Source organism: Epinephelus lanceolatus, chromosome 12 (assembly GCF_041903045.1).
Source record: "Epinephelus lanceolatus isolate andai-2023 chromosome 12, ASM4190304v1, whole genome shotgun sequence".
Lineage (NCBI taxonomy): Eukaryota > Metazoa > Chordata > Actinopteri > Perciformes > Serranidae > Epinephelus > Epinephelus lanceolatus.
This window is the reverse complement of record NC_135745.1, coordinates 25,703,691-25,727,637: the sequence shown is the minus strand read 5'-3', so window position 1 is coordinate 25,727,637 and position 23,947 is coordinate 25,703,691. Positions and strand designations below refer to the sequence as shown.

The following is a 23,947-nucleotide window of genomic DNA, read 5'->3' as shown; positions in this document are numbered from 1 at the left end:
CAATAAAGAAAAGCAGCAATTATCTGAGTAAAGCAAAACTTTATTTTGTTTTATTTAACATTATTATAACCTGTACTTAATGTAACTTTATTATAACAAGACATTTCTTAACTTCATTATAACATTTAACTTTATTATAGCAGTATTTTATTAAAATGTATTCTTACAGCATGTTATTTAACTTTTATTTTATTATTTTACACTCTCATAACAGCACTCTTTAAATTTAATATAACAGTTATTAAAATAGTACTAGGGATGTTTCTAAAGACAGATTTTTTATGATATTTAAACAGAAGTTTAAACTTAGACTAGTTGACTCGTCTAAAAGTAAGAAAACACTCAAAAAACAGCCATTGAGCAGAATTTGTCTAAAAAAATTGCTTATATTAGAAGAGCCATTTAATCATTAATCACACTTGTAAATAGCCAAATTATTTGTTTAAATGCTGTTGAAATGTATGACACATGAAAATAACACATTATCCTGCAAAACAACAACTCACAAAATAAAAGTTAACAAATAACATTTACTGAAAATAATATTCTTTAGGAAAATAAATCTTCAGGAAACTTCTTGGATTACTTCACTGCCATTTTGATTTGACAAATGCAACTAAACAGCAAACAACATATTCCATGGTAAATAAATAAATAAATTCTAAAAATAAAAAAAATCTGAATATGTATTAGTATGTAGTTTAAATGTGTAAAAAGATAAATTAATAACATTTTTAAAATTAAGTTTAATCAACTACTTTTTCTCATGCCACCTAGCTAGAGTTTATTATAACAGTAGTTTATTTAGTAGTTTTGGTATTTAAGTAATGTGTATAGTTTAGGGGAGATGGAGATGTATATCCTGTATGGCAATGTAGCCCAAAAATATTGTGATTATTCAGAGCCCTTAACAGTCAGCTCTATTCTGACATTAATATTTAGCATATCCAGTCTGAAATGCCACCTGCATCAGCATTTTGCTTAACACCCCAATCCCATGCAACACTTCACCTTACAGTCAAAAGCCACCAAGCTTCACATTTATCAATTAAACTTTGCTAAAGCGGGGATTCTTTTGCTTCTTAACAGCGGAGGGAAGGGTGGAATTTCACACAGACTGCATCCAATCTTTAACGTGCTAGAGATATGGAATTTGCCATTATGTAAATAGCAGAGACCGCTGACAGCACGATCGTTTTACACAAGTTAATTACATATAGCACAGCATACACCTTAATGCATCATGCTCCAGTTATGCTCAAGCCTGATAAGCCAGGCTGTGCTCTCACATGCAGACAACCCTCATCTTGTTTTTCATTCAGTTTGCCCCCTAACTCTCCTGTACTTTCTATTTCAGTTCCACATGCGCACACACATACAGTATGCACTCACATTCGCACACACACATGCTCGGCTAAGGCATTTTGGACTGGATGCTGCAGACATCTGTGCCACAATCATTCTGGCTCACTGAGTGGATTCCCAATTACACGCTGGAGTAGCGTTACACTGCTTTATTAAGAATTCAAATTCGGGCCACACTGAGCGAGTTACTCGCAAGCGCTAAAAAATGAATGAGTCTTTGGAGAGACATGTGAAGAGCCAGAGCTCATAGTTTTTGTATTAGATTTATGTGTAATCGTGGAGGAACTGGGCCACTGCAGCCAGCTGTGCAGCAGCTTCTCTGCTCCCTGGCCAAAGCAGTGACATTTTTTGTGAAGTTGCCCAAGTCCCTTTTAAGGATTTAACAACAGAAGGAGGGGATGTGAGGCACTTGACGCTTTCTGACTAAATTGCTGAGTTCAGCTCAGTTCTGCATGTCAGTTTGTCCTCTCTGCTTTTAAATTCATACCAAGGAGTTGACAGGCGTGCGGAAAACTTCACAGTGTTTCATCTTTCAAGGAGTGTTTCATTATGTGAGGACATAACCCTGAACTGGTGCATATTTAGAAAGTGTGGACCTTTCAAAAAGGTGAAAGCTTTCTTTTGTGTTTTCACTTTGGTCTTTAAGTGTTATGTAATTTGTAGTGGATTATAGATATTTCTCTAAAAGGGCTTTTGATGAAAACTTCCCTCTATAAACCTCTTTGTAGATATTGAGCTTCAAACCCCGTTGAGCTTTTTCCGGGGGAGTTCTTCATAAAGCCTTGCCTTTCTATTGACTTTATAATGGGGACGATTTTCTAGGTAAATGTTTGCATTGCACTAGATGCTACAGTACTGTTTGTGTGTGTGTGTTTCATCCTTTGGATTTCCTTCCATGTGGAGATGTTGATTGTAACAGTTGGTGTTATGAGACGGACTGTTTGCAGGTAAATTTACTCTAGACTGTGTATGTTGACACTGCTGATCCGAATCAGGGCTGCAGCCAACGGTTATTTTTATTGTTGATGAATTTGTCCATTATTTTCTTGATTAACCAATTAGTAGTTTGGTTTATAAAGTTTCGAAAAATTGGTGAAAAAAGTCAGTCAATGTTTCGCAAAGCCCAGGATGATGTCTTCAAATGTCTTGTTTTGCCCCAAACCCAAAGACATTCAGTTTGCTTTCATAGAGGAGTAAAGAAACCAGAAAGTATTCACATTTAAAATGCTGGAATCTTTTTCTGAGACAGTACTCAAAAAGGTTAATTGATTATCAAAATTAATTAGCGAGTAATTTAATAGTTGACAACCAGTCCAGAAATCAATTAATCTTTGCCACTCTACTGAGAATAGGCCAACACACACGCTGAACATACTACATAGGTCCATTCATTCATTTTCAACGGCTTATCTGAAGCCAGGTCACGGGGGCAGCAGGCTGAGCAAAGTATTCCAGACGTCCCTCTCCCCAGCAACGTTTTCCGGCTCCTCCTGGGGGAACCCGAGGCCTTCCAGGCTAGACGAGATATGTAATCCCTCCAGCTTGTTCTGGGTCTACCCAGGTGCCTCCTACCAATGGGAAGTGCCCAGAACACCTCCAACAGGAGGCGCCGAGGAGGCATCCTGATCAGATGCCCAAACTACCTCACCTGACCCCTTTCAACACAAATAAGCAGCAGCTCTACTCCGAGCTCCCTCCAGATGTCCGAGCTCCTTACCCTATCTCTAAGGCTGAGCCCAGCCGCCCCACAGAGGAAACTCATTTCAGCTGCTTGTAGCCTCAGTCTCGTTCTTTCGGTCACTACCTAGAGCTCATGACCATAGGTGAGGGCTGGGCCGTAGATGGACCAGCAAATTGAAAGCTTTGTCTTCAAGCTCAGCTCTCTCTACACCACGGCGGTCCGGTACAGCGCCCCCATCACTACAGACGCTGCTCCAAACTGCCGATCCATCTCATGCTCCATTCTACCCTCACTCCTGAACAAGAACCCCAGATACTTACTGGAGCTGCCACCTTGTGGGCCTACCAACTGCAGGGACTGGTATCAGGTCCGGGTGCATTGTGTGCTGGGCGGCGGGCAGGGAAAGGCACCTGGGCGTGCTGACCATTGGTGCCGCAGACTGGTTCATACTACATAGATGTATAGTGTATTTGCATTTTGGCTCTTATGCATAGTCTTCCTATTGTAAATGTTGTTTTTGTGTTAACTTTTTTCTCTCACTCCTCTTGTCACATTGTATATTGATGTGTCACGAGAAAGGTGGATTTACCTTCAGAACTTGGTTCTTTTGTAAGTTCCCATGTGGGTAAACTCAGAACCACACTTATTGTCTTTGTTACACAGGCATTGTGACTGTGTTCATAAGAGGAAACAGGTGAGCTTCACCTGCACTGAGTCTGATGCTCTGCCTCAAAAAAAAAGAAAACAACTGAAATGTGTTTATTTCTCCAAAACAAGTTCAGGACGTTGACATTTTCTAGCTTCACATCTGCAGCATAAAGTTCAGCAAAATGATCAAGATGTGTAAAGTGGCACAGTGGTGCAGTGATTAGCACTGTCGCCTCACAGCAAGAGGGTTCCAGGTTTGAACCTGGCAGGGGTCCTTCTGTGTGGAGTTTGTGTGTTCTCCCTTTGTCAGCAGGGGTCTCCTTTGGGTTCTCCAACTTCCTCCCACAGTCAAAAGACATGCAGGTTAGATTAACTGGCGACTTTAAACTGCCTGTAACTTTGAGTGTGAATGGTTGTCTGTGTAGCCCCTTTTATATTGCCTGCTCAAGGTGGCCGCCTCGCTGTAAAGTAAGGTATGATTGTGGGATGGGGGGACAGAGTGGTCTCACCTTAAAGCTGCCACGGGAGGTAGTAACAGCTCTGAAATTATGTCTGTATAAACAGGATAGCCAACAGGATAGGTCCATGGGTAGTACGGGTATGACGTTTTGTCAATGTGTTGTGTGTGCGACCCACTGTGGAAGATATGAAAAGTAGCAGTTAGCAGTTAGCAGCTAACTAAAACAAGGAGAACAGTGGCTGTAAATGTCCACAAATTGGGAAAACAATGCGATTTGGGAGCTTCTTACCCTCCGAGCAGAGGACGAGTTCAGCCGGCATATACCAGGGACGGTAACTGATTGTTATAACGATGTTATGCATTGATGTTGTTTATAAAGCGCTGCCAACATCTATGTTTAATGTCACACTAGAGGCGAACGCTGTTGTGTTAAATGTCAAGCCTGTCACACCTCTTTTGATTATGAGATACTGTCTATAGAGCGGGTCATCCACTAATCAGAAGATCGGCGGTTCGATCCCCGGCTCCTCAAGTCTGCATGTTGGAGTATCCTTGGCCAAGATACTGAAACCCAAATTGCTCCCGGTGGCTGTTCCATTATTGTGTGAGTGTGTGTGAATGCTTACTGAGTAGCAGGTGGCACCTTGTATTGTAGCCTCACCCACCAGTGTGTGAATGTGTGAATATGACATAGTGTAAAAGCGCTTTGAGTGGTCGAAAGACTAGAAAGGCGCTATACAAGTGCTTACCATTTACCATTTACCATTTCTAATCACATACTGGAGTGGACTGATGCCACCGTCACTGGCTCTGTGAAGAAATGCCAAGGCGGCCCTGTGGCACAATCTCTGTGTAATAAAGGGCTCATGTGTCAGCCCTGTGATAGTCTGATGACCTGTCACCCCTCACCTAATGTCAGCTGGGATAGGCTTCAGCCTCCTCGTAACTCTGAATGGAATAAGCAGTTACAGATAATGGATGGGTGGATGGCTCAAGACATGTAATGATTCTTTTGCTCTTTTCACCAGAGGAGTTCTGTCATTTTTCCTATTTGTTTGGGGAAGTAAGCATTTAGTATTTTTGGCAATGATGCCACACATTTGTTTGTCATAAAGATATGTATTGAGGTGGGATGTTTTACACAACAGTTTCACGGCAATAACAGTAATTTTTAGATAATAGGAGGACTCCGTCTACCGTTTACTGTCATTATCTGTCCATTATCTTCTCATGGAGAATGTCCTAAAATATTGAAAAACATCCATCACTATTTCTTAAAGCCCATCAAAGTCCACATTTACAATTTTCTTCCCAGTAAACCAGATAAGAAACACAGAAGAGTAAAAAAGCATTCAATCCTCACATGTAAGAATCTTGAACAAGGTCATGTTTGGAGTTTTTGTTTGAAAAATTACTTAAATAATTCATCTTTTTTTCAAAATAGCTGCTGATTTATTTTTTATTCATCAACAAATCAATAAATGGACTGATGGCAGATCCAGATACGGCAAAGGTTGAACAATAGCCGAACTATGATTGAAAAGAGGGATGGATCGATAAAGAGCCAAAAGTTCTGGCTCTAAATCCACTAACTTATTCTAAACTGCTCATCAGTGTGAGTGTGACGGCAGTCCAGGGTGTATCCATGGCCCCATGTCTGCTGGGGTTTGCAACTAAAACACCTAAAAAAATGGCCAACCGGCAGTTTATTAGTCTAGCTTCATTCAGCTGATGAAGTCACACTCAGTGAGCTCAGGTACAGCGCTTGATATTAAATGGAGGTGCATGCCACAGTACATTACTTGTTAATGCACTTTGCTGAAAATAACAATTTTCCATCTTGTAGTTTGCAAGCAGCAAGTGTTCTCCGCTGTACCAGATCTATAATTCAGAGAGGAGGACAAGGCCATGCTAACCCAGTTTAATGAAACGGCGAGTTATCTCCTTCACCATCAGAACCCGAACATTGACATGCACAGAACACAGACCCAGATAGATGTACACGCAGCCACACAGACTTCAAAGCCTTTTATCTCAGGCGGTTGAAACAGAGGGTCAGGATTATTCAGAAGAGGGTTTTGGAGACATCCGAGGAGTGAACCATGAATCAAGTTCGACAGAGCCAGGCTTTTTTTTGCCTCAGCTGCCTCGACAAAGCCTACAAACCCAGTCAGGGATAACAGGTACCTCGACTATAGTTATGAACTTGCTTTGTCAATCAAGCTTCTTCTTCAAGCTGTCTGCAAGTTCCCATACAGAGAATTTGGTGTCATTTAACTGTGCTGCAGAGGAGAATGGCCAGACTGGTTCAAGATGATAGAATGGCAACAGTAACTCAAATAACCACTCGTTACAACCTAGGTATGCAGAACACCATCTCTGAACCAACAACATGTCGAACTTTAAAGCAGTAGAATATAGCGAGAATGAAAGCGTGATGCTATCATGTCGATATGGACCAAAATCTCTGAGGAATGTTTCCAGCACCTTGTTGAATCTATGCCACCAACAATTAAGGCAGTTCTGAAAGCAAAAGGGGTCCAACCTGGTACTAACAAGGTGTACCTAATGAAGTGGCCAGTGAAAGTATTTATTTTACCATTAAGTTTTTTATAAATGTGACAGCTGTGCATTCTTCAAACTTAATGCAGCAGATTTAAACATACTCAGAAACTGCATTTACTGTAGGTATACTGACACTCTTCCATAATAAAGGATACATAGAAGTCATTATAGTTTTTGGGCAAATCAAAATGAAATGGAATTTATAGATTGAATGTTATCTGTGATGAAAAACCAACAGACTAATCAATTTTCTCATCAGTTCCATTAGATGAAGTATACCAGCAGTGTAAAAGAGACTTCAGAAAATAAGCACCAAGCATAAAAACATAATCCAGAGAGATAACAATCATATGTGTATAATAATAGTAGAAGTATCATTAATTAAAATAGCAGTAGTATTCAGATTAATAATATAGTGAACTATAAATGTATAATGCTGCCTGTGGTTTCAAAGAAGGCTTTGTTTGGACCAGAGGACACTACAAACACATTCAGTAGTTCAGTGAGAGCAAGAACAACCTTGAAATTAAGATAAAGTGATATTTTTGCTCATATTTTTTATATCACCAACTCAATGCATGTAAGTTCCTCGTGGCAACACAATGTATACAGTTTGCTGTACTGTCATTGCACAGCGTCGTTCGGTGGCATTACGAATGTAACGTCCTGGCACAACAAGTTTGGGTATGTAATGTATTCCCTCAGCTTAGAATCTGCATCTCTCACAGATTGACTATTGACTATAAAGTGAACAAACGGCAACCTCTGGCACTGACAAATGAAGCCAACATGCCAGTGCCAAAAACTGCAGTTCCACAAATGGCTACTTGAGGCAAGTCAGTCCCCATAGGCCCCCATTAACTATGCCTATACTCATCCATTTAAATCTAGGGATGTCCCGATCATATCGGCCGCCGATATTAGCAAAAAACGTGCATCGGTATTGGATCGGACTGCATGGAAAAATGCCGATCCAAGAACTCCGATCCAGTTTTTCATGGAATGTGATCCAGGTTTTCCGGCCAGCCCAGCGCTCCGCAATTCAAGCAGTCTATTCCAGTGATCCACTCCAGCACTTATTATCAATCCACCAGGCCAGCATGCAGACACCCAGGAAACAGCAGCACCGGGCTGGCACTGACACTACTAAAATAACTGAAAAGGAAAGGCTGCATTGTTTGTTAAACGTCAACAATGTCTTGTGGTGTTAATCTTTTTTTTATTTATTAGGGGGCCAAAGCACAAGTGTGTGGAGTCTTGCTGCTATTTTGATTTCAATGTTTTTAAATTTTACATTTTAAAGATTTCTTGTGTTGATTTATTTTCTATTTATTAAGGGACCAAAGCAGCCAAAGCAAACCAGCTATATTTTTTATTTAATGTTAATGTTCAAGTTTAAAGTTTGTTTATTTAACCCTGTTAACAATAAACGGGTCAGTTTCTCATACCAACTGTTGTGGATCATTCTAACTAACCTGATTAAGTAGTTGTTCTTGTTAGAGTAATATCGCTTGATCAAACCATTTCTAACATGACTGACAACAAAATAAGTTAAGTGTATAATACGCGCTTGGATCGGATCGGTATCGGTATCAGCCAAAACTCAAGGCTGTAATATCGGTATCGGATTGGAAGTGAAAAAGCTGGATCGGGACATCCCTATTTAAATCTGAGTAAGGCTTATGGTTATGCAAAGTTAAGGGTGTGGATGCTACTCTGATGTCACCCCTTCAGTTTGTGGACTGACATTTTGAAGCCTTGAGTTCGCCAGTTCGGCTGTTGCTATCTTGGTTTTCTAGAGCAAAAATTGACCATATTTGGATGAGAGGGTGGAGCTGGGAAGAAGTGAGGGATGGATCTGATTCATAGACTGTAGGGACGCCTTACAGAAAGCCTGTCACTAAAAGCTGCTCCGCCCTTAATTATCCCTAACTTTGGGCCTTAATAAAATGTAAATGGATGAAATATAAAAGAAATTCACCCCCTGTTCAGTTTTCATGAATGCTGAAATTAGCTAGAGACCAAAACCATTTTTGTACCAGGCTGTAAACGTGGGTATTTCTGCCATAATGTTGGGCATTTTAACATGGGGGTCTATGTAGATTGACTCTGTTGATTGACTGTTTTTGGCGCTTCAGATTTGGCTTCATTTTAAGCATTGGAGGTTTCTGCTTGGTTGACAATCATGGCGACAGTTGGTCAGGTATAGGCTTAGAGGTAGCTGTTGCTATTTCAGCGTGTTATCAGTTCATGAAAGTTAATTGTGATGTGTTGGTTGCATAAAAGTCTTGCTCAGCGTTCCTCTAAGTAGTTGAATATTAAGTTTTCCAAGAAAGTACATTTTGTTTTAATGCTTTCAAACCATTTTGCCACCAAAAATTAGCATTAGCATTGGTGTTATTACAGTTAACCATAGCTGTAAATGCACTGTGCTAATCAAGCTAACAGCTAGCGTTAGGGTTAGCTTCCCCTTCTTGTCCAAATATGGTCGCTTCTGGCTTCAAAAATTCAAGATGGTGACGGCCAAAATGCCAAACTCGAGGCCTCAAAATGGCCACAAACCAATGGGTGACACAACATTGGCTAGATCCATTATTCTATACAATCTGTGAGAGTGATGCTATTTCCAGAAGAGCTGCTTAGTGAAAGACACTGTTTAGCCAAAGCCTGCAGCTTTTGAAGCCACAATGGTGGCACCGTAGAACACGGGTTCCCTTCACAGCAGCAGTGTTCCTGGTTTGAACCCAGGGTAGGGTATTCGAACCCCGGGGTGGGGGTGCCCCTCAGTGTGAAGATTGCATGTTCTCCCTGTGTCAGCGTGGGTTTTCTCCAGGTACTCCAGCTTCCTCCCACAGTCCAAAGACATGCAGGTTAACTGGTGACTCTAAATTGTCTGTAGGTGTGAATGTGAGTGTGAATGGTTGTCTGTCTCTATGTGTCAGCCCTGTGATAGTCTTGTGACCTGTCCAGGGTGTACCCCGCCTCTCACCCAATGTCAGGGGGGCCCCCTGTGACCCCTAACAGGATAAGCGGTTACAGAAAATGGATGAATTGAAGCCAAAACTCAGAACAAAGGCCTTGCAGCACAGGTTACCATGGAGATATACCTAGGTTAAAAGAGAGAGAGAAGACCTTCGTGACAAGGAAAACTCTGGCCTTAGGCTCAACATACCTCGCTACAGCCCCCTGGATGTGTCCTTCACATTCTGTTTTCAATGTTTAACAGTAACATGTTACTAACTGGATATAGAGACAAGTCAGACTGTCGCACTCCACACATAAAAGCTGTCATGAAATGGCTGTTGGATGAATCACCACTATGCAATTATCAATTGGAAGCAGCAAAACAGACATTGATTTATATGAATAGCTGGCAAATTAGTGCTCCATGACAGGCTACAGTGTAGTGTTACATTTGTTATGAAGCTGCAGTTCATCATATCAGATCAGTTTCACACATTTTTTTACTCCACGGCGCTTATTAAGTTCTCCTTTATCACCATATTATATCACATGCGCGGTGACAACTGACAAATTAAAGAGTTTCTACACTTGTTCACTAAAAGCAAAGTTTGGGGTTAAAGGCTGTCAGCAGTAACAAGGTCAATCGTGATGATCAAATGAAAAGTAAAAAGCTATTAAACCATTGCACCACCTTGGGTCTTGTAAAAGGTGATGAATTCTAAACAGACTTGGTGCCAAAACGTCACAGCGGAGTTGAATCCTCATTTTTCACGCTGGTGGTAAACAACAGGCTGGCAGTCAGTTTGTCTGTGAGTAATTGGCTTTTATTATGTTGCCTCTTTCTCAAGCAAAAACCCATTACCTGTGTCTTTATAAAAATCTGAGGTGTCAGTAATCAATAGCTGTCATGAGGGGCAGTGAGGTACCAATGCTTTGTCGTTGTAAAGTTTGGTTTCTTTGTTTGGATTTGGGAGGAGCGGGGCTCACGGTTCATTACAGAGTCATCACTTAAAAGGAAAGGACAGCTCGCCCTCCGCTTGACGGATTCAGATTCTGCTCAAGTCTGCGCTCTGCCCGCCTCTCCTCCTTCATCTCTTTCCACTTGGTATGGATGGCTTTGATTTTGCTTTAGGATAAGAACCTGAAAGGTCATGCAGCCGTTTGTCTCTTCATCCTTCACCCCTTTATGCAGTTTCTTGCTTTCGGTGTGTCTCTGAAGCCGTCCTCTGTATCTCTCTTTTCTCTGCTCCTCTCTCTCCGTCACCCTTTCTTTTCATTTTAAAGTCTGATTCTTGTTTTCTGTCAGGTCCTCTTTGGACCTACATTAGTTTGAATTCATTCAGACAGCATGTTATTTCCTCTCTCAAAGATTCCACCTCCTCACCTCTTTCATCTCAGACATATCTAAGAAATGTTTCCTGTATTGCCTCCCTGACAGGCCATGGCGCCTTTTCACACATTACTCAGCTGTAATCATTCATTTTAGCTAATCATTCCTTCCCGTCATTAGTTTCCTCAGTCTTCATTAAGCTTGTTTGCTCACTTGCGGCAGATGTGCCTGGAAAGAAATGGCTGAAAAAACATATCGCAGGGCAGTTATTGTCTCTGATGCATGCCTGAAGAATTTAGCACTGACGCAGGCAACATCAAAGACTGTCACACATCTTAACTTGCCTTGGTTATACACTTTCCAAACTTCCTCACACATGAAACAGAAGAAATAAAATATCACCTGTACAGTATAACTCATTCTCATATATAATCCATGAGGGGAATGACAGCTTTGCCAGAGCTGGCAGGTGGAAGAGGTTTGATCTCTCCATTTGTTCCTCACTATCCTGCTGTTTTACCCACTGTACCGGTGGAGCAGCAGGACATTGTTCGACACATTTTAGTCTGATACAACTGTCAAAAATGTCAGATGACAAAGCGTGAATTACAGTGAGCATTTGTGCACCGACCTAACGCTGCAATTTGTTTACAACCACAAAGTGTGGACTGAAAAATGTAGGTAGATGTCACGACTCAGCAAACAGAGTAATACAATGTTCTCTGAGCCTGAGTGTTCCCTGCTGTAGAAACAGCACTGCAGTGGCCAGTATTTATGTGTCTGTGTGTGTGTGTGTGTGTGTGTGTTGGTTTCTCCGGATTATGAGGACTTTTTATCGGTTTACATACCAGCATTATCAGGACACCACAGTATTATGAGGACAGTTCCAGTGTCCCCATAATTCAAACACTGTAGAAGCACTCAGGAGGCTGCCATTTAGCTGCTCCCGCTTTTTCTCGAAGTGTCCCCATAAGTCCATAAATCTGACATTTTGTGTGTGTGTGTGTCTCGCCAATTACGCGCCAAATCAATGCCAGCTTTACACAAAATCCCGCCACTCACACACACAATGAGCGCAGTTCATTGGCTGAACATCCCTGGTCAGTGATTGGCTGCAGCCGATGTCAATCAGGCAGATCTGATCTGTAATTGGCTGCAGCCGATGTCAATCAGCAGATGTCCGCTCAGTACCGGAAATCTATGGCTGCCGGTGAAACAGGCTTCATAAACAGGCATTTTGGACGGAAATCAACAAATGAGCAGGTAAGACTAACACTGTTTGATATTTTACTTTAAAAAATAGTGGTGCAACGTATCACGCACGCGAACGGCGAAGCAAAATTAGCTGCAAAGAGCCGAAGAAGAACGCCTTTTATTATTAGCGTTAGCTGCTAGCCGTTAGCTCATAGATAACGTAACACATAGATATATAAACGTAACGGACTACTAGTGTGGCTATCGGCTAATTGATAACAGTTAAACGGCTAACGTAGACGTGCGTCACCGACTCGCCGGCCAGGTAAACGTTTATTATAATAGTGGGCCCGAACGAGCATAGTGCGTCCGAATTCACACCTGTTCTTCTCTATTGATTTTCTCCGCGACCGTTCGTCATAGCAAGAAGCCACGCATATCACATGAAACAGCAGAACTGTAGCTTTCCGACAAGACCAAGAACTTGTCGGTAGTCCAATGTTTTCACAGCGAAAAACAATGATAAAGTTACACTAAAATTATGTATAACAGAGCTATCATACAGCTCTGCACACACATTACTCTTGGATGGATTACTTGCGAATGCAGGCTCGCACAGAAATGCCACGCATATCACATGAAAGTGCACAAGCAGAGCTTTCCTATGATACCACACACATCATTGTGCTGTGATCCCATCACACTATAAATCCAGATCAATTGTCTTCAAAATAAAATCCTGACGAATTTCTTTACAATCCATTATACAGATCTTGTTATCAGTCACTTCATATAGTGAGGAATATCATATCTTACCACGTCTTAGGCTTGCGTGTGTTTCTCCCTGTCTATCCACATTTGTAGTCCAGCTTTCAAGATGCAAATATCTCCATATTGTCCAGTTGACACTCCATCAAACTTTGTATGACAAGACCAGCCACTTCACCTTTGTGCACCCAGACAACTGTAGCCTAATTATGCATGCTGACAGGGCCGTAGACACCATACACATTGAGGGGGGACATGTGTGTCCCCCAATGCCCAAAATGCCCCCAATATATAACTGAAACTGAGAAACAACAACAAACTTTGTTTACTGGAAACAAAGTGGCAAATATTATCTTGGAGGATATCATTGCACTTGGTTGACTATTTTTCTATGATCTTAGATGTAAATATTGCATGTTTCTTTCAGATAAAACACATTTTTGACATGTGAATGAGTCAATGGAATTTCTTGCAATAATGAAAAAATCCTGTCAATCATGTCCGCCTGGCACAAACCACATGTTTTGGACAACTGTGAAGTGACAGAATGTCCCAGCATCATGGTTCTTATATTGCCAGATTCCAGAGAGTCTTCCCTCTTCATATATGGCAGAATATGTCTACTTCCAACTTGCTATGGTGAGATGCATAGAAAAATTTAAGAATTTAGTCACACAGATTTGTTTTTTTCATTGATATAAAAATTAACATAAAATACAGGCACATAGAAGGACATGAAATAATGGCAAATCTGGATAGCCCACATTGTCCTGAAAAAAAACAAGATATAGCATGTGTATGTAGCCTTTATAATGACTGTGATATGAGCTTAAAAGTAAAGGCAGTAAAAATACCCCAAAAACGCCTAGGGCCCATGGGGTTAATACCATTTAATACTTCAAAAGAACGCCTTTTATTATTAGCGTTAGCTACTAGCCGTTAGCTCATCGATAACGTAAGAAATAGATATATAAACGTAACGGACTACTAATGTGGCTATCGGCTAATTGATAATAGTTAAATGGCTAACATAGACGTGCGTCACCGACTCGCCGGCCAGGTAAACGTTTATTATAACAGTTTAATACCGTTTAATACGTCAAAATGGGAGCTTTGTCTTGTCAACAACGGCAGCACCACTCGCCATGTCTGTGTGGAGATATTTTGCATTTAAGGCAGGTGAAAGCGGAGTTATGTAAGATTATGTGTAAAAATAAATCCACAGTAAACCTTGATATGATCCAAACTGAGTTTTGTGATCCGTTGCACCCCTGTTGAATATTGACACAGAATATCTGATGTGATTTGGCATGAAATATAGCTTAACTTAACAGTTTCAGTGTTCAAAGGACAGCCATGTGACATGACATTTATCAAAGCTTGTAATGTCTGGGCATTATTACAGCAAAGATGACTGAGAGGAGGAGGAGAAAGACTCCTGATAAGGATGCTGTGGAGCACATTATTCGTGGAGAAGACAAACCCTTCCTAGAAGGAAGATTTATTAACACATTTAAAGGTAAGTTTTTCATCCAGTATACCATCGTTTGTTTCTATTAGTGTAGTCACCTTACAGTTGTAGTTAAAGATACTCTGTTATGTATTTGTTAATGAAAGTGTTAAATAGCTCTATATTCTGACAGTGATCACAGTGAGCCCATTTACATGCACACTAATAAACTGATCATTATCTGATTTCTGGAGTTAACTGAATAAAGTCGTGTAAACAGCATAATGCAGTATGTTTTATCAGATAACAGGCATTATCAGATTATGAAAAATCAGACACTCCTTGGTTTTTGCCCAATAATCCATTTATTCAGTGCATGTATACCATTTAACCCTCATCCTACCGACATATTTTATATACATGGACTACTGACTGGGGTCCCTGGGGACCCCAAGAATAAACTACTTTAAGAAACAACTATCATAGCAAATTGTTAACTTGTTTCTTCTCAAAACTTTACTAGTGATGTAGTACATGTCATCTGAGGGGAAAAAAACAAAGATTATTATTATTTTAGGAAAGTTAGTTAATTTGCATTTGGTGTAAAACGAAAATATATACTTTTCTTTAAACCATTAATGTCCACAATGGAATTTTATAATTTCCTTTACAGCATATAAAGTACTAACTAAACTCAGTACAAGTCCATTGAAATTTTTCAAATTGGTCAAAGAATGAGGCTACAGTGCAAGTTTTTTAACACTGTGCAGAGCTTATAGACATATTATATTGTATTCCTGTGGGCTAAAATGAGTGACTAGTGACTAAATACAGTATGATACAGAAATGTCTGTATCTCAAAATCTACATGGAATTATATCAAATGCTTGGTACCAATGGATTCAGAACAACTTCATTTTCTTTTTTCTTTTTTTTTTTGTACTTTATTTTTATAGAAAGAACAAACATAACATACAGCATAGAAAACAAAAACAAACCATAGAACAAACATTTGGTCACCAACACATTCATACATATATTATACGATGGAGATACAAGTCAGTTCATACAGTAATGGCTCAGTTATCATCTCTTGTGGTCACAAACATAATCCATTTTTCCCAGTATTTCAAATACTTATCCATCTGTAGACTTAGCGAAAAGGTCATCCTTTCCATATTTTGAATATTAGTCACAATATCTATCCAGTCTGTCTCTGTTGGAAGTGTCGCCTGCAGCCATTTTCGGGTTACAGCTTTCTTGCTGGCTGCTAATAATATTTTTAAAAGATATTTGTCTTGCATCAGTAAATGAGGTGCAATATTGCCCAAATAGATTGTAGAGAAAGAGCAGTAAATTTCGTCACCAAAAATATTTTGTATTACTCGTATAATCTCTTGCCAGTATGGCTGAATAGCTGGGCAGCACCAAAATATATGAAAATGGTGTGCTAGCTGTTCTACACAGTTCCTCCAACATAGACCTCTGACCGTCTCCCCTGTCTGCACACTATTTAACTTAGGAGTTATAAAATACCTGACCAGATTCCGCCAGCAAAAATCTCTCCAAAGACCAGAACTAGTGGAAGTTGACTGCACAGAGCACATATTCAACCATTCTTCCTCTGTGATGATAGTTCCAGATTCTTTCTCCCATTTTAATCTAACCTTATCTGTTGAGTGTTTCTTATTAGATCGAATATGGGAGTACAGTGTTGAAACAAGTTTCTTATTGTCCTTATTTTTGTACATGTCAATTAGGTTAGTCTCACATTCCTCTGTTGGTTTTATCTCATCATTAAAATAAGTCCTGGTTTGAAGATACCTAAAAAAATCCAGTTTTTCTAACCCATATGTATCCGAAATTTTCTGAAAACTATCAAATTCTCCCTTCGATGAAATTGAGCAGTAAGAAGTGATTCCCCTTCTATACCAGTGTTTAAACCTCCCGTCAATCCTAGTGGGTTTGAATTCGGGGTCAAAAGCAACCCATCTTAGCAGTTTAGACTGTCTTTCAAGTAATGGTGATTTACATTCCTTAAACCAAATTTGAAGGCAAACTCTAGACCATTGATTCAGGCTACTAGAATGCTGCTCATACAGTGTTTTACTACCCAATATAGATTGTAACGGTATATCTAATTGTGAAGTTTCCAAATCCTTCCATTTTGCTGTATAATTTGGGTTACAGCAGCAAGCCAGTGGTCTTAATTGCGCTGCCTTATAGTAGTCTGCTAAGCATGGTAATGATCTACCCCCTTTCTCTTTAGGGAGTTGCAATGTTTTGAATTGAATCCTTGGCCTTCTACCCCCCCATGTGAATCTTGAGATCCACTTATCCCATTCGTTAAATTGCATTGGTGTAACCATTACTGGCAGGGATTGAAAAAGATATAAGAGTCGAGGAAGTAGGTTCATTTTTATTGTTTCTATCCTATTGTGCATATCTAAAGGCAGCTGAGACCATCTGTCAATATCTGACTTGATGTTTTTATTTATGGGACCATAGTTGCTTTCATAGATCTTGGATAGATCTTTAGGTATTCGAATCCCCAGGTACTTAATTTCTGATGAATTCCTTTTAAAATCAAATTTATTTAGCATGTCTTTCTGAGGAGTGTAATTATAACATAAAATTTGGGTTTTTTTGCACATTTAATTTATATCCAGAATAGGTTCCAAAGTTTTTCAGTGTAGACATCAACCTAGGGATGCTGAGCTCTGGCACTGTTATAAGCAATAACACGTCATCCGCATATAGGCAAATCTTTTGCTCCAAGCCACTGACCATTATTCCTTTTATTGCCAGGTCATCCCTAACTGACTGTGCTAAGGGTTCGATAAATAGCGAGAAAAGAGCTGGACTGAGAGGACAGCCTTGACGGCAGCCTCGCTCCAGCTCAATGTGCTGTGAGTGATGTCCGTTAATTTTTATTCTGGCATCTGGAGAGGAGTATAGTGTTTTAATACATCTAATCGAGTCATCTTTAAATCCAAATCTTCTCAGCGTCAGATATAAGTACTCCCAGCGAACCGAGTCAAACGCCTTTTCGGCATCTAGACTGAGTGCTACAGCTCTGTTATTCCCCTTAGTCACATGATCAAGTATGTGCAGCACCCGTCTAATATTGTCTCGCGTCTGTCTATCACGCACAAAGCCTGTTTGATCTGGATCCACTAGGTCTGGTATTATATGTTCTAGTCTTTTAGCCAGTATTGACGCGTACAGCTTATAATCAATATTCAGTACAGAAATTGGTCTATATGCACTACATTCTTTTTTATCCTTCCCCTCCTTATGAATAACTGAAATTATTGCTTCCCTCCATGTTCTTGGTGGATCCCCCTCTGTGGTTAAAGCAGTCCAAAAGTATAGGCACTATTTGCTCTTTAAAGGCCTTATACCATTCGGCTGGGAAACCATCCGTTCCCGGCGCTTTATTGGCCTTCAACTTAGAAATCACTTTTTCTATTTCTAATATCTGCCGTTAGGGCTTTATTCTGTTCTTCACCTATGGAGGGTAGATCTAGTGATTCTAGAAATGTATTTATTTCCTGAGGACTAGTTGTATTTGGTTCCCTCTATAGTTCTCTGTAGTAGTTTTCAAAAATGTGTTGTATGTCCTCTAATTCGTGGCACACTTTTTTAGTTCTAGGGTCTCTAATTTCAAATACGGAACTCTCTGCCTGTTGCTTCCTTAGCCTCCATGCCAGGAGTTTCAGGGCCCTAGGGCCATTCTCATAATATCTCTGCTTAACAAACTTGGCTTTTTTCTCTATTTCCTTCTCATAGAGTCCATTTAATTCCTTTTTGATGGTGTTGATTTTATTTAGAATGTGGGGATCTTTCCCTTCAACATGTTCCCTCTCTAACACTTTCAGATTTTCTTGTAGATCAGATAGCTTTTTATCTCTTTCCTTTTTCTTATGTGATGTGTAGGCAATAAGCTTTCCTCTGATCACTGACTTAGCAGCGTCCCACAAAACACTTGGTGATACTTCCCCATTATTGTTGTTATCCATGTAGTCTTTAAATTCCTTTCGTACATAATTCTTACATGTGTTATCATTTAAGATACTTGTATTAAGTCGCCACAACGTGTTTTTCTTTTTATTGTCTAGGTGCAGGGTTAGATAAACAGGCGAATGGTCAGAGACATCTCGAATCCCTATACTGCATTCCTTGAGTCTGTGTCTGTCTGAGTTATATGTAAAAAAAATAGTCAATTCTTGAGTGCACTCTGTGACTTCCTGAGTAAAATGTGTACTGTCTTTCTGTTGGGTGGAGCTCCCTCCATACATCAATCATCCCGAGCTCTGTCAACATATTCTTCATTACTCTAGTGTGGGAGCAGGTCTATTTAATGTGTTAGAGGAGTCTAGCTTACATTGTAGCTGGATATTCCAGTCTCCTCCACATATTATAACTCCAGTGGCTTCAGAGGCAATCAAATCAAAAATTTCTCTTATACAGGAATTATCCTGGCCAGGTGGTAAATACACATTAACTAGTGTAACTTCTTTCTGTTCAAGGAACCCCTTAACAAATACATACCGACCCTCTTTATCACAGAATTCAGCAACCACTCGAAAATTCACTCTATTTGGAATCAGTATTGCTACCCCTCTTTTTCTCCCTTTCTTACAACATGAGTAAAATGTATTTCTAAAACCATATTTTTTTAACTTTTCATGTTCAATTCGGTTGAGATGGGTCTCCTGCCAGAATACTACATGCGGTTTCTCCCTTTTCATCTTTGCAATAACCTTGCCCCTTTTAATTGGATTGTGTAAGCCATTTACATTAAGGGTAACTACCCTACATTCCTGACATTGCATTTAATCCCACAGTTAACACAGGTAGGTGAAGGACATGTTAGAGTTGACCAAACCTGAACTGTTTTTGAACTATAAAACAAACTCAAAACATTACAAGATAAAACAAACCAACACATTAAAAAACTCAAGTAGACTTCCATTTTGAAGTAGTACAACACTTCTTAAAGTGGAGGGAGTAGTCTAGTGAACCACCAGAGCCCCCCTTCAGTGCAACCTATAATATCCCTGCTCCAAGGGTGTATTTGTGCACTAAGTTCGTCAAGATCTGATCTCTTTCCCATAATTGTCGGTCAACTATATTCACTATGGGCTAAGGGCGAACACACACAGTAATAAATTTAAAGTTTGGAACCACATGAAATTAGGAGCTGGTAGTTGTGTATTAAATGAAAATGAGAAATGGAGAGAAAACAGAAACAAAAGGTGCTCAGTCTTAGTGGAGAGGGGGGGAGTCAGCTACAAGAAAACAACAAAACAGCAGGTGACATACAGTTTTTACTCCCAGACACTATACAGTACACCTCCATCCCCCGGCCCCATATCACTAACGTTTTTAACTGGACTGTAGCTCTCAGTCGAGTCTCTGCTCTTATAATGCAAGATCGTTACACAGTCTGTTACCTCCCGTTTACGTTGTCACTGTGTCTATCATGGCCGCTGAAAACCTCGCAGCCTTTGCTTAATCCACTCCTGGTGGGACTGGGTGCTGGCTGTCTGCCGTATTTTCTCCAGAATCCCGGATTGATCGGTGCTCTCACGTTCAAGCGGGAAGCCCCTCTTCTTCAAATCCTCCGCCGCCTCCGCTGCACTCCCGTACATCCGCTGTCGAAGAAAACTCGTAGCTTGGCTGGCGGTGGTGTCTGAAACCGTATTCCCTTTTCCCGCAAAAGTCTCCTAATCTGCGCATACGCCTTTCTTTTTGCCAACGTTTCTGCAGGGTAGTCATGGTCGAAATAAATCCTCCTGTCGCCATAGTAGATCTCCCTCTTCTTCCATGCAGAGTGCAACACCAGTTCTTTGGTTTTAAACTCCTGAAAGTATACAACCACTGACCTTGGTTGTGCCTCTTTTGGGGGTTTAGGGCTGAGCGCTCTGTGACACCGTTGTATTCCAAGTTCAACTTCGGCGAGGGGCTGCAGCTCTTTTTTGATCATATTGTCAATAAATTGCTGGATGTTGTTTTCCTCAGCTCCCTCTGAGATGCCATAAATGCGTATGTTATAACGCCTCGAACGTGCTTCCAGGTCTGTTAGCTTCATCTGCAAACTATCCTGGGCTTGTAGTGACTGACTCAGCACCTCACTGAAGTCCACGGTCCACTCCTCGATGTCGGCTATACGGCCTTCAGCTTCGCACACTCTTTTGGTTGTAGCTTTAAGGTCGGTTGCTACTTCACCTAGCTTATGTTGAATTTCCTCCCTTATGTCGGCCAGTTCCCTTTTTAAATCTTCTCTGATGCTGTCTCGAAAATTACCCAGCTCAGACTTCATCTCCGTGACCATAGTCTTTATGTCTGCGCGGATGGTGGCGATGCTAGCTTCCATATCCACTGCTGCTAGCTCAGTGTGTTGTCCTCGTCCGCCATTACCGTCTCCGTGTTCCTCTGCTATGGTCCCCTCTGTCGCCAATTTGTCGCCCTTCTCCGCTTTCCCGGGTTGTTTACCCTTGCCCTTCTTGTGTTTTTCCCCCTCCATCATTAATTAGAGCAAAGCTTGGAGAGTATTTGTATTTAAATTGGGGAATAAACTCCGACCGACCGGGAGGGATTATTTATGCGGCCATCCGCTTCAGTCGCTCCACCGGAAGTCCCAACAACTTCATTTTCAACAACATTTGCTTTGATCCTGGCTAAATCTGATATTTAGCATGTTAAATGAATGTCAAACTTATTTTAGTGTTTTTTTCATCAAGTCAGCTTTGTCTACCAATTAAGGCATGATAAATATGTGAAATCAAAAATTTTGATTTTGTCATGTGTAGCCACATGTCTTGACAGTTTCCACAGCAAATTTTGTTTTCACCTTTAACAGAAAACATTCTGTAGGGCCTTTTCTTAACATACTAAATATAATTAAATATAGTCATAGTTGTTAACAGGTTACAAAAAAGACAGCTTCTGTGTCTGAGTCTAAATTAGGACTCATGGCAACCATGAACTCAGTAAATAGTTCCAAATATTAAAACTACATTGGCAGAATTAGGTGCTTTTGACTGGGGTCCCCTGGGACCCCAATACATAAGTATTTTTAAAAATCACTAATCAAAACAGAAACAATAAACAATCATGACATCATTAGGAACAAATTGATTGACAAAGTGAGATATGACAAAAAGTATACCTCTGGGGAGGGTTAATCTGGTTTCTCTTGTTTTATAAATCTATGCATAAGCGAAATGCAAAAGCGTTTTATCTACAGTACAGGCCAAAAGTTTGGACACACCTTCTCATTCAATGCGTTTTCTTTATTTTCATGACTATTTACATTGTAGATTCTCACTGAAGGCATCAAAACTATGAATGAACACATGTGGAGTTATGTACTTAACAAAAAAAGGTGAAATAACTGAAAACATGTTTTATATTCTAGTTTCTTCAAAATAGCCACCCTTTGCTCTGATTACTGCTTTGCACACTCTTGGCATTCTCTCCATGAGCTTCAAGAGGTAGTCACCTGAAATGGTTTCCACTTCACAGGTGTGCCTTATCAGGGTTAATTAGTGGAATTCCTTGCTTTATCAATGGGGTTGGGACCATCAGTTGTGTTGTGCAGAAGTCAGGTTAATACACAGCCGACAGCCCTATTGGACAACTGTTAAAATTCATATTATGGCAAGAACCAATCAGCTAACTAAAGAAAAACGAGTGGCCATCATTACTTTAAGAAATGAAGGTCAGTCAGTCCGGAAAATTGCAAAAACTTTAAATGTGTCCCCAAGTGGAGTCGCAAAAACCATCAAGCGCTACAACGAAACTGGCACACATGAGGACCGACCCAGGAAAGGAAGACCAAGAGTCACCTCTGCTTCTGAGGATAAGTTCATCCGAGTCACCAGCCTCAGAAATGGCAAGTTAACAGCAGCTCAGATCAGAGACCAGATGAATGCCACACAGAGTTCTAGCAGCAGACCCATCTCTAGAACAACTGTTAAGAGGAGACTGCGTGAATCAGGCCTTCATGGTTAAATAGCTGCTAGGAAACCACTGCTAAGGAGAGGCAACAAGCAGAAGAGATTTGTTTGGGCCAAGAAACACAAGGAATGGACATTAGACCAGTGGAAATCTGTGCTTTGGTCTGATGAGTCCAAATTTGAGATCTTTGGTTCCAACCGCCGTGTCTTTGTGAGACGCAGAAAAGGTGAACGGATGGATTCCACATGCCTGGTTCCCACTGTGAAGCATGGAGGAGGAGGTGTGATGGTGTGGGGGTGTTTTGCTGGTGACACTGTTGGGGATTTATTCAAAATTGAAGGCACACTGAACCAGCATGGCTACCACAGCATCCTGCAGCGACATGCCATCCCATCCGGTTTGCGTTTAGTTGGACGATCATTTATTTTTCAACAGGACAATGACCCCAAACACACCTCCAGGCTGTGTAAGGGCTATTTGACCAAGAAGGAAAGTGATGGAGTGCTGCGGCAGATGACCTGGCCTCCACAGTCACCGGACCTGAACCCAATCGAGATGGTTTGGGGTGAGCTGGACCGCAGAGTGAAGGCAAAGGGGCCAACAAGTGCTAAACACCTCTGGGAACTCCTTCAAGACTGTTGGAAAACCATTTCAGGTGACTACCTCTTGAAGCTCATGGAGAGAATGCCAAGAGTGTGCAAAGCAGTAATCAGAGCAAAGGGTGGCTATTTTGAAGAAACTAGAATATAAAACATGTTTTCAGTTATTTCACCTTTTTTTGTTAAGTACATAACTCCACATGTGTTCATTCATAGTTTTGATGCCTTCAGTGAGAATCTACAATGTAAATAGTCATGAAAATAAAGAAAACGCATTGAATGAGAAGGTGTGTCCAAACTTTTGGCCTGTACTGTATTTGCAAGGATAAAGTACCAGGCAGATGTCGTTTCGATGGTTACCATGCGTAGAGAGTCTAGCGGAGCTGTCATGAACAGCGCAGTGAGTCCCCACACTGATATACTGTAAGTTATACACGGAAGGTAGCATCTACATTTATACAACTATGCCCGGCACAAGCAGAATGTTTCTCCCCATCCCCTTGCCTCTTTTTTGCACATGCTCTGAAATGAACAACACACACAGACCATCATCTACTTGTGGAAAGAAATCCAATTATTGACTAAATCATGTAAATGTTTTTTTTCTGTTAACGCCATACAGAAGTACATGCAAACGTGTTGAGTCAGATTATTAACATTACTAGAATATTCACAGATATCAGATTATTGCGTGCATGTAAATGGGCTCACTGATAGTGTTTGGTCTGTGACACAGATCCCTCAGTCACACTGCTCTGCAGTAAGCAGAGTTTTAGATTCTCCTTCTCCCCTACTGCATCTATCTAATCAGGTGAGAAAAAGAGTGGTGCTGCACGGTTTGATAAAAATGTTCGATTGTGATTTGAGTGGACAATATCGCGATTTGCGATTGTGATTACAATTTAATAAATAAATGGTATCTTGAGTCTTGTTGCTTGATTCAGTGTTTCCTCTA

The 23,947-nt window shown here is 40.6% G+C and overlaps 2 protein-coding genes across 6 annotated transcripts in view; both read left to right on the top strand.

The window, feature by feature from the left end:
- The window catches only part of LOC117272206 (low-density lipoprotein receptor-related protein 8-like), a 195,592-nt gene that overhangs the window by 60,116 nt on the left and 111,529 nt on the right, over positions 1–23,947 (top strand). The window lies entirely within an intron of this gene.
- The window catches only part of LOC117261730 (uncharacterized), a 34,233-nt gene continuing 22,117 nt past the window's right edge, over positions 11,832–23,947 (top strand). For 2 of the 3 annotated variants that reach the window (XM_078173165.1, XM_078173164.1), the window contains exons 1-2: positions 11,833–12,276; positions 14,381–14,494. In XM_078173165.1, the coding sequence (XP_078029291.1) occupies positions 14,386–14,494 (109 nt within the window). In that variant the 5' untranslated portion in view covers positions 11,833–12,276; positions 14,381–14,385. Of the gene's footprint in view, positions 12,277–14,380; positions 14,495–23,947 lie in introns of all 3 variants that reach the window. The other variant, XM_078173166.1, reaches the window with a different exon arrangement.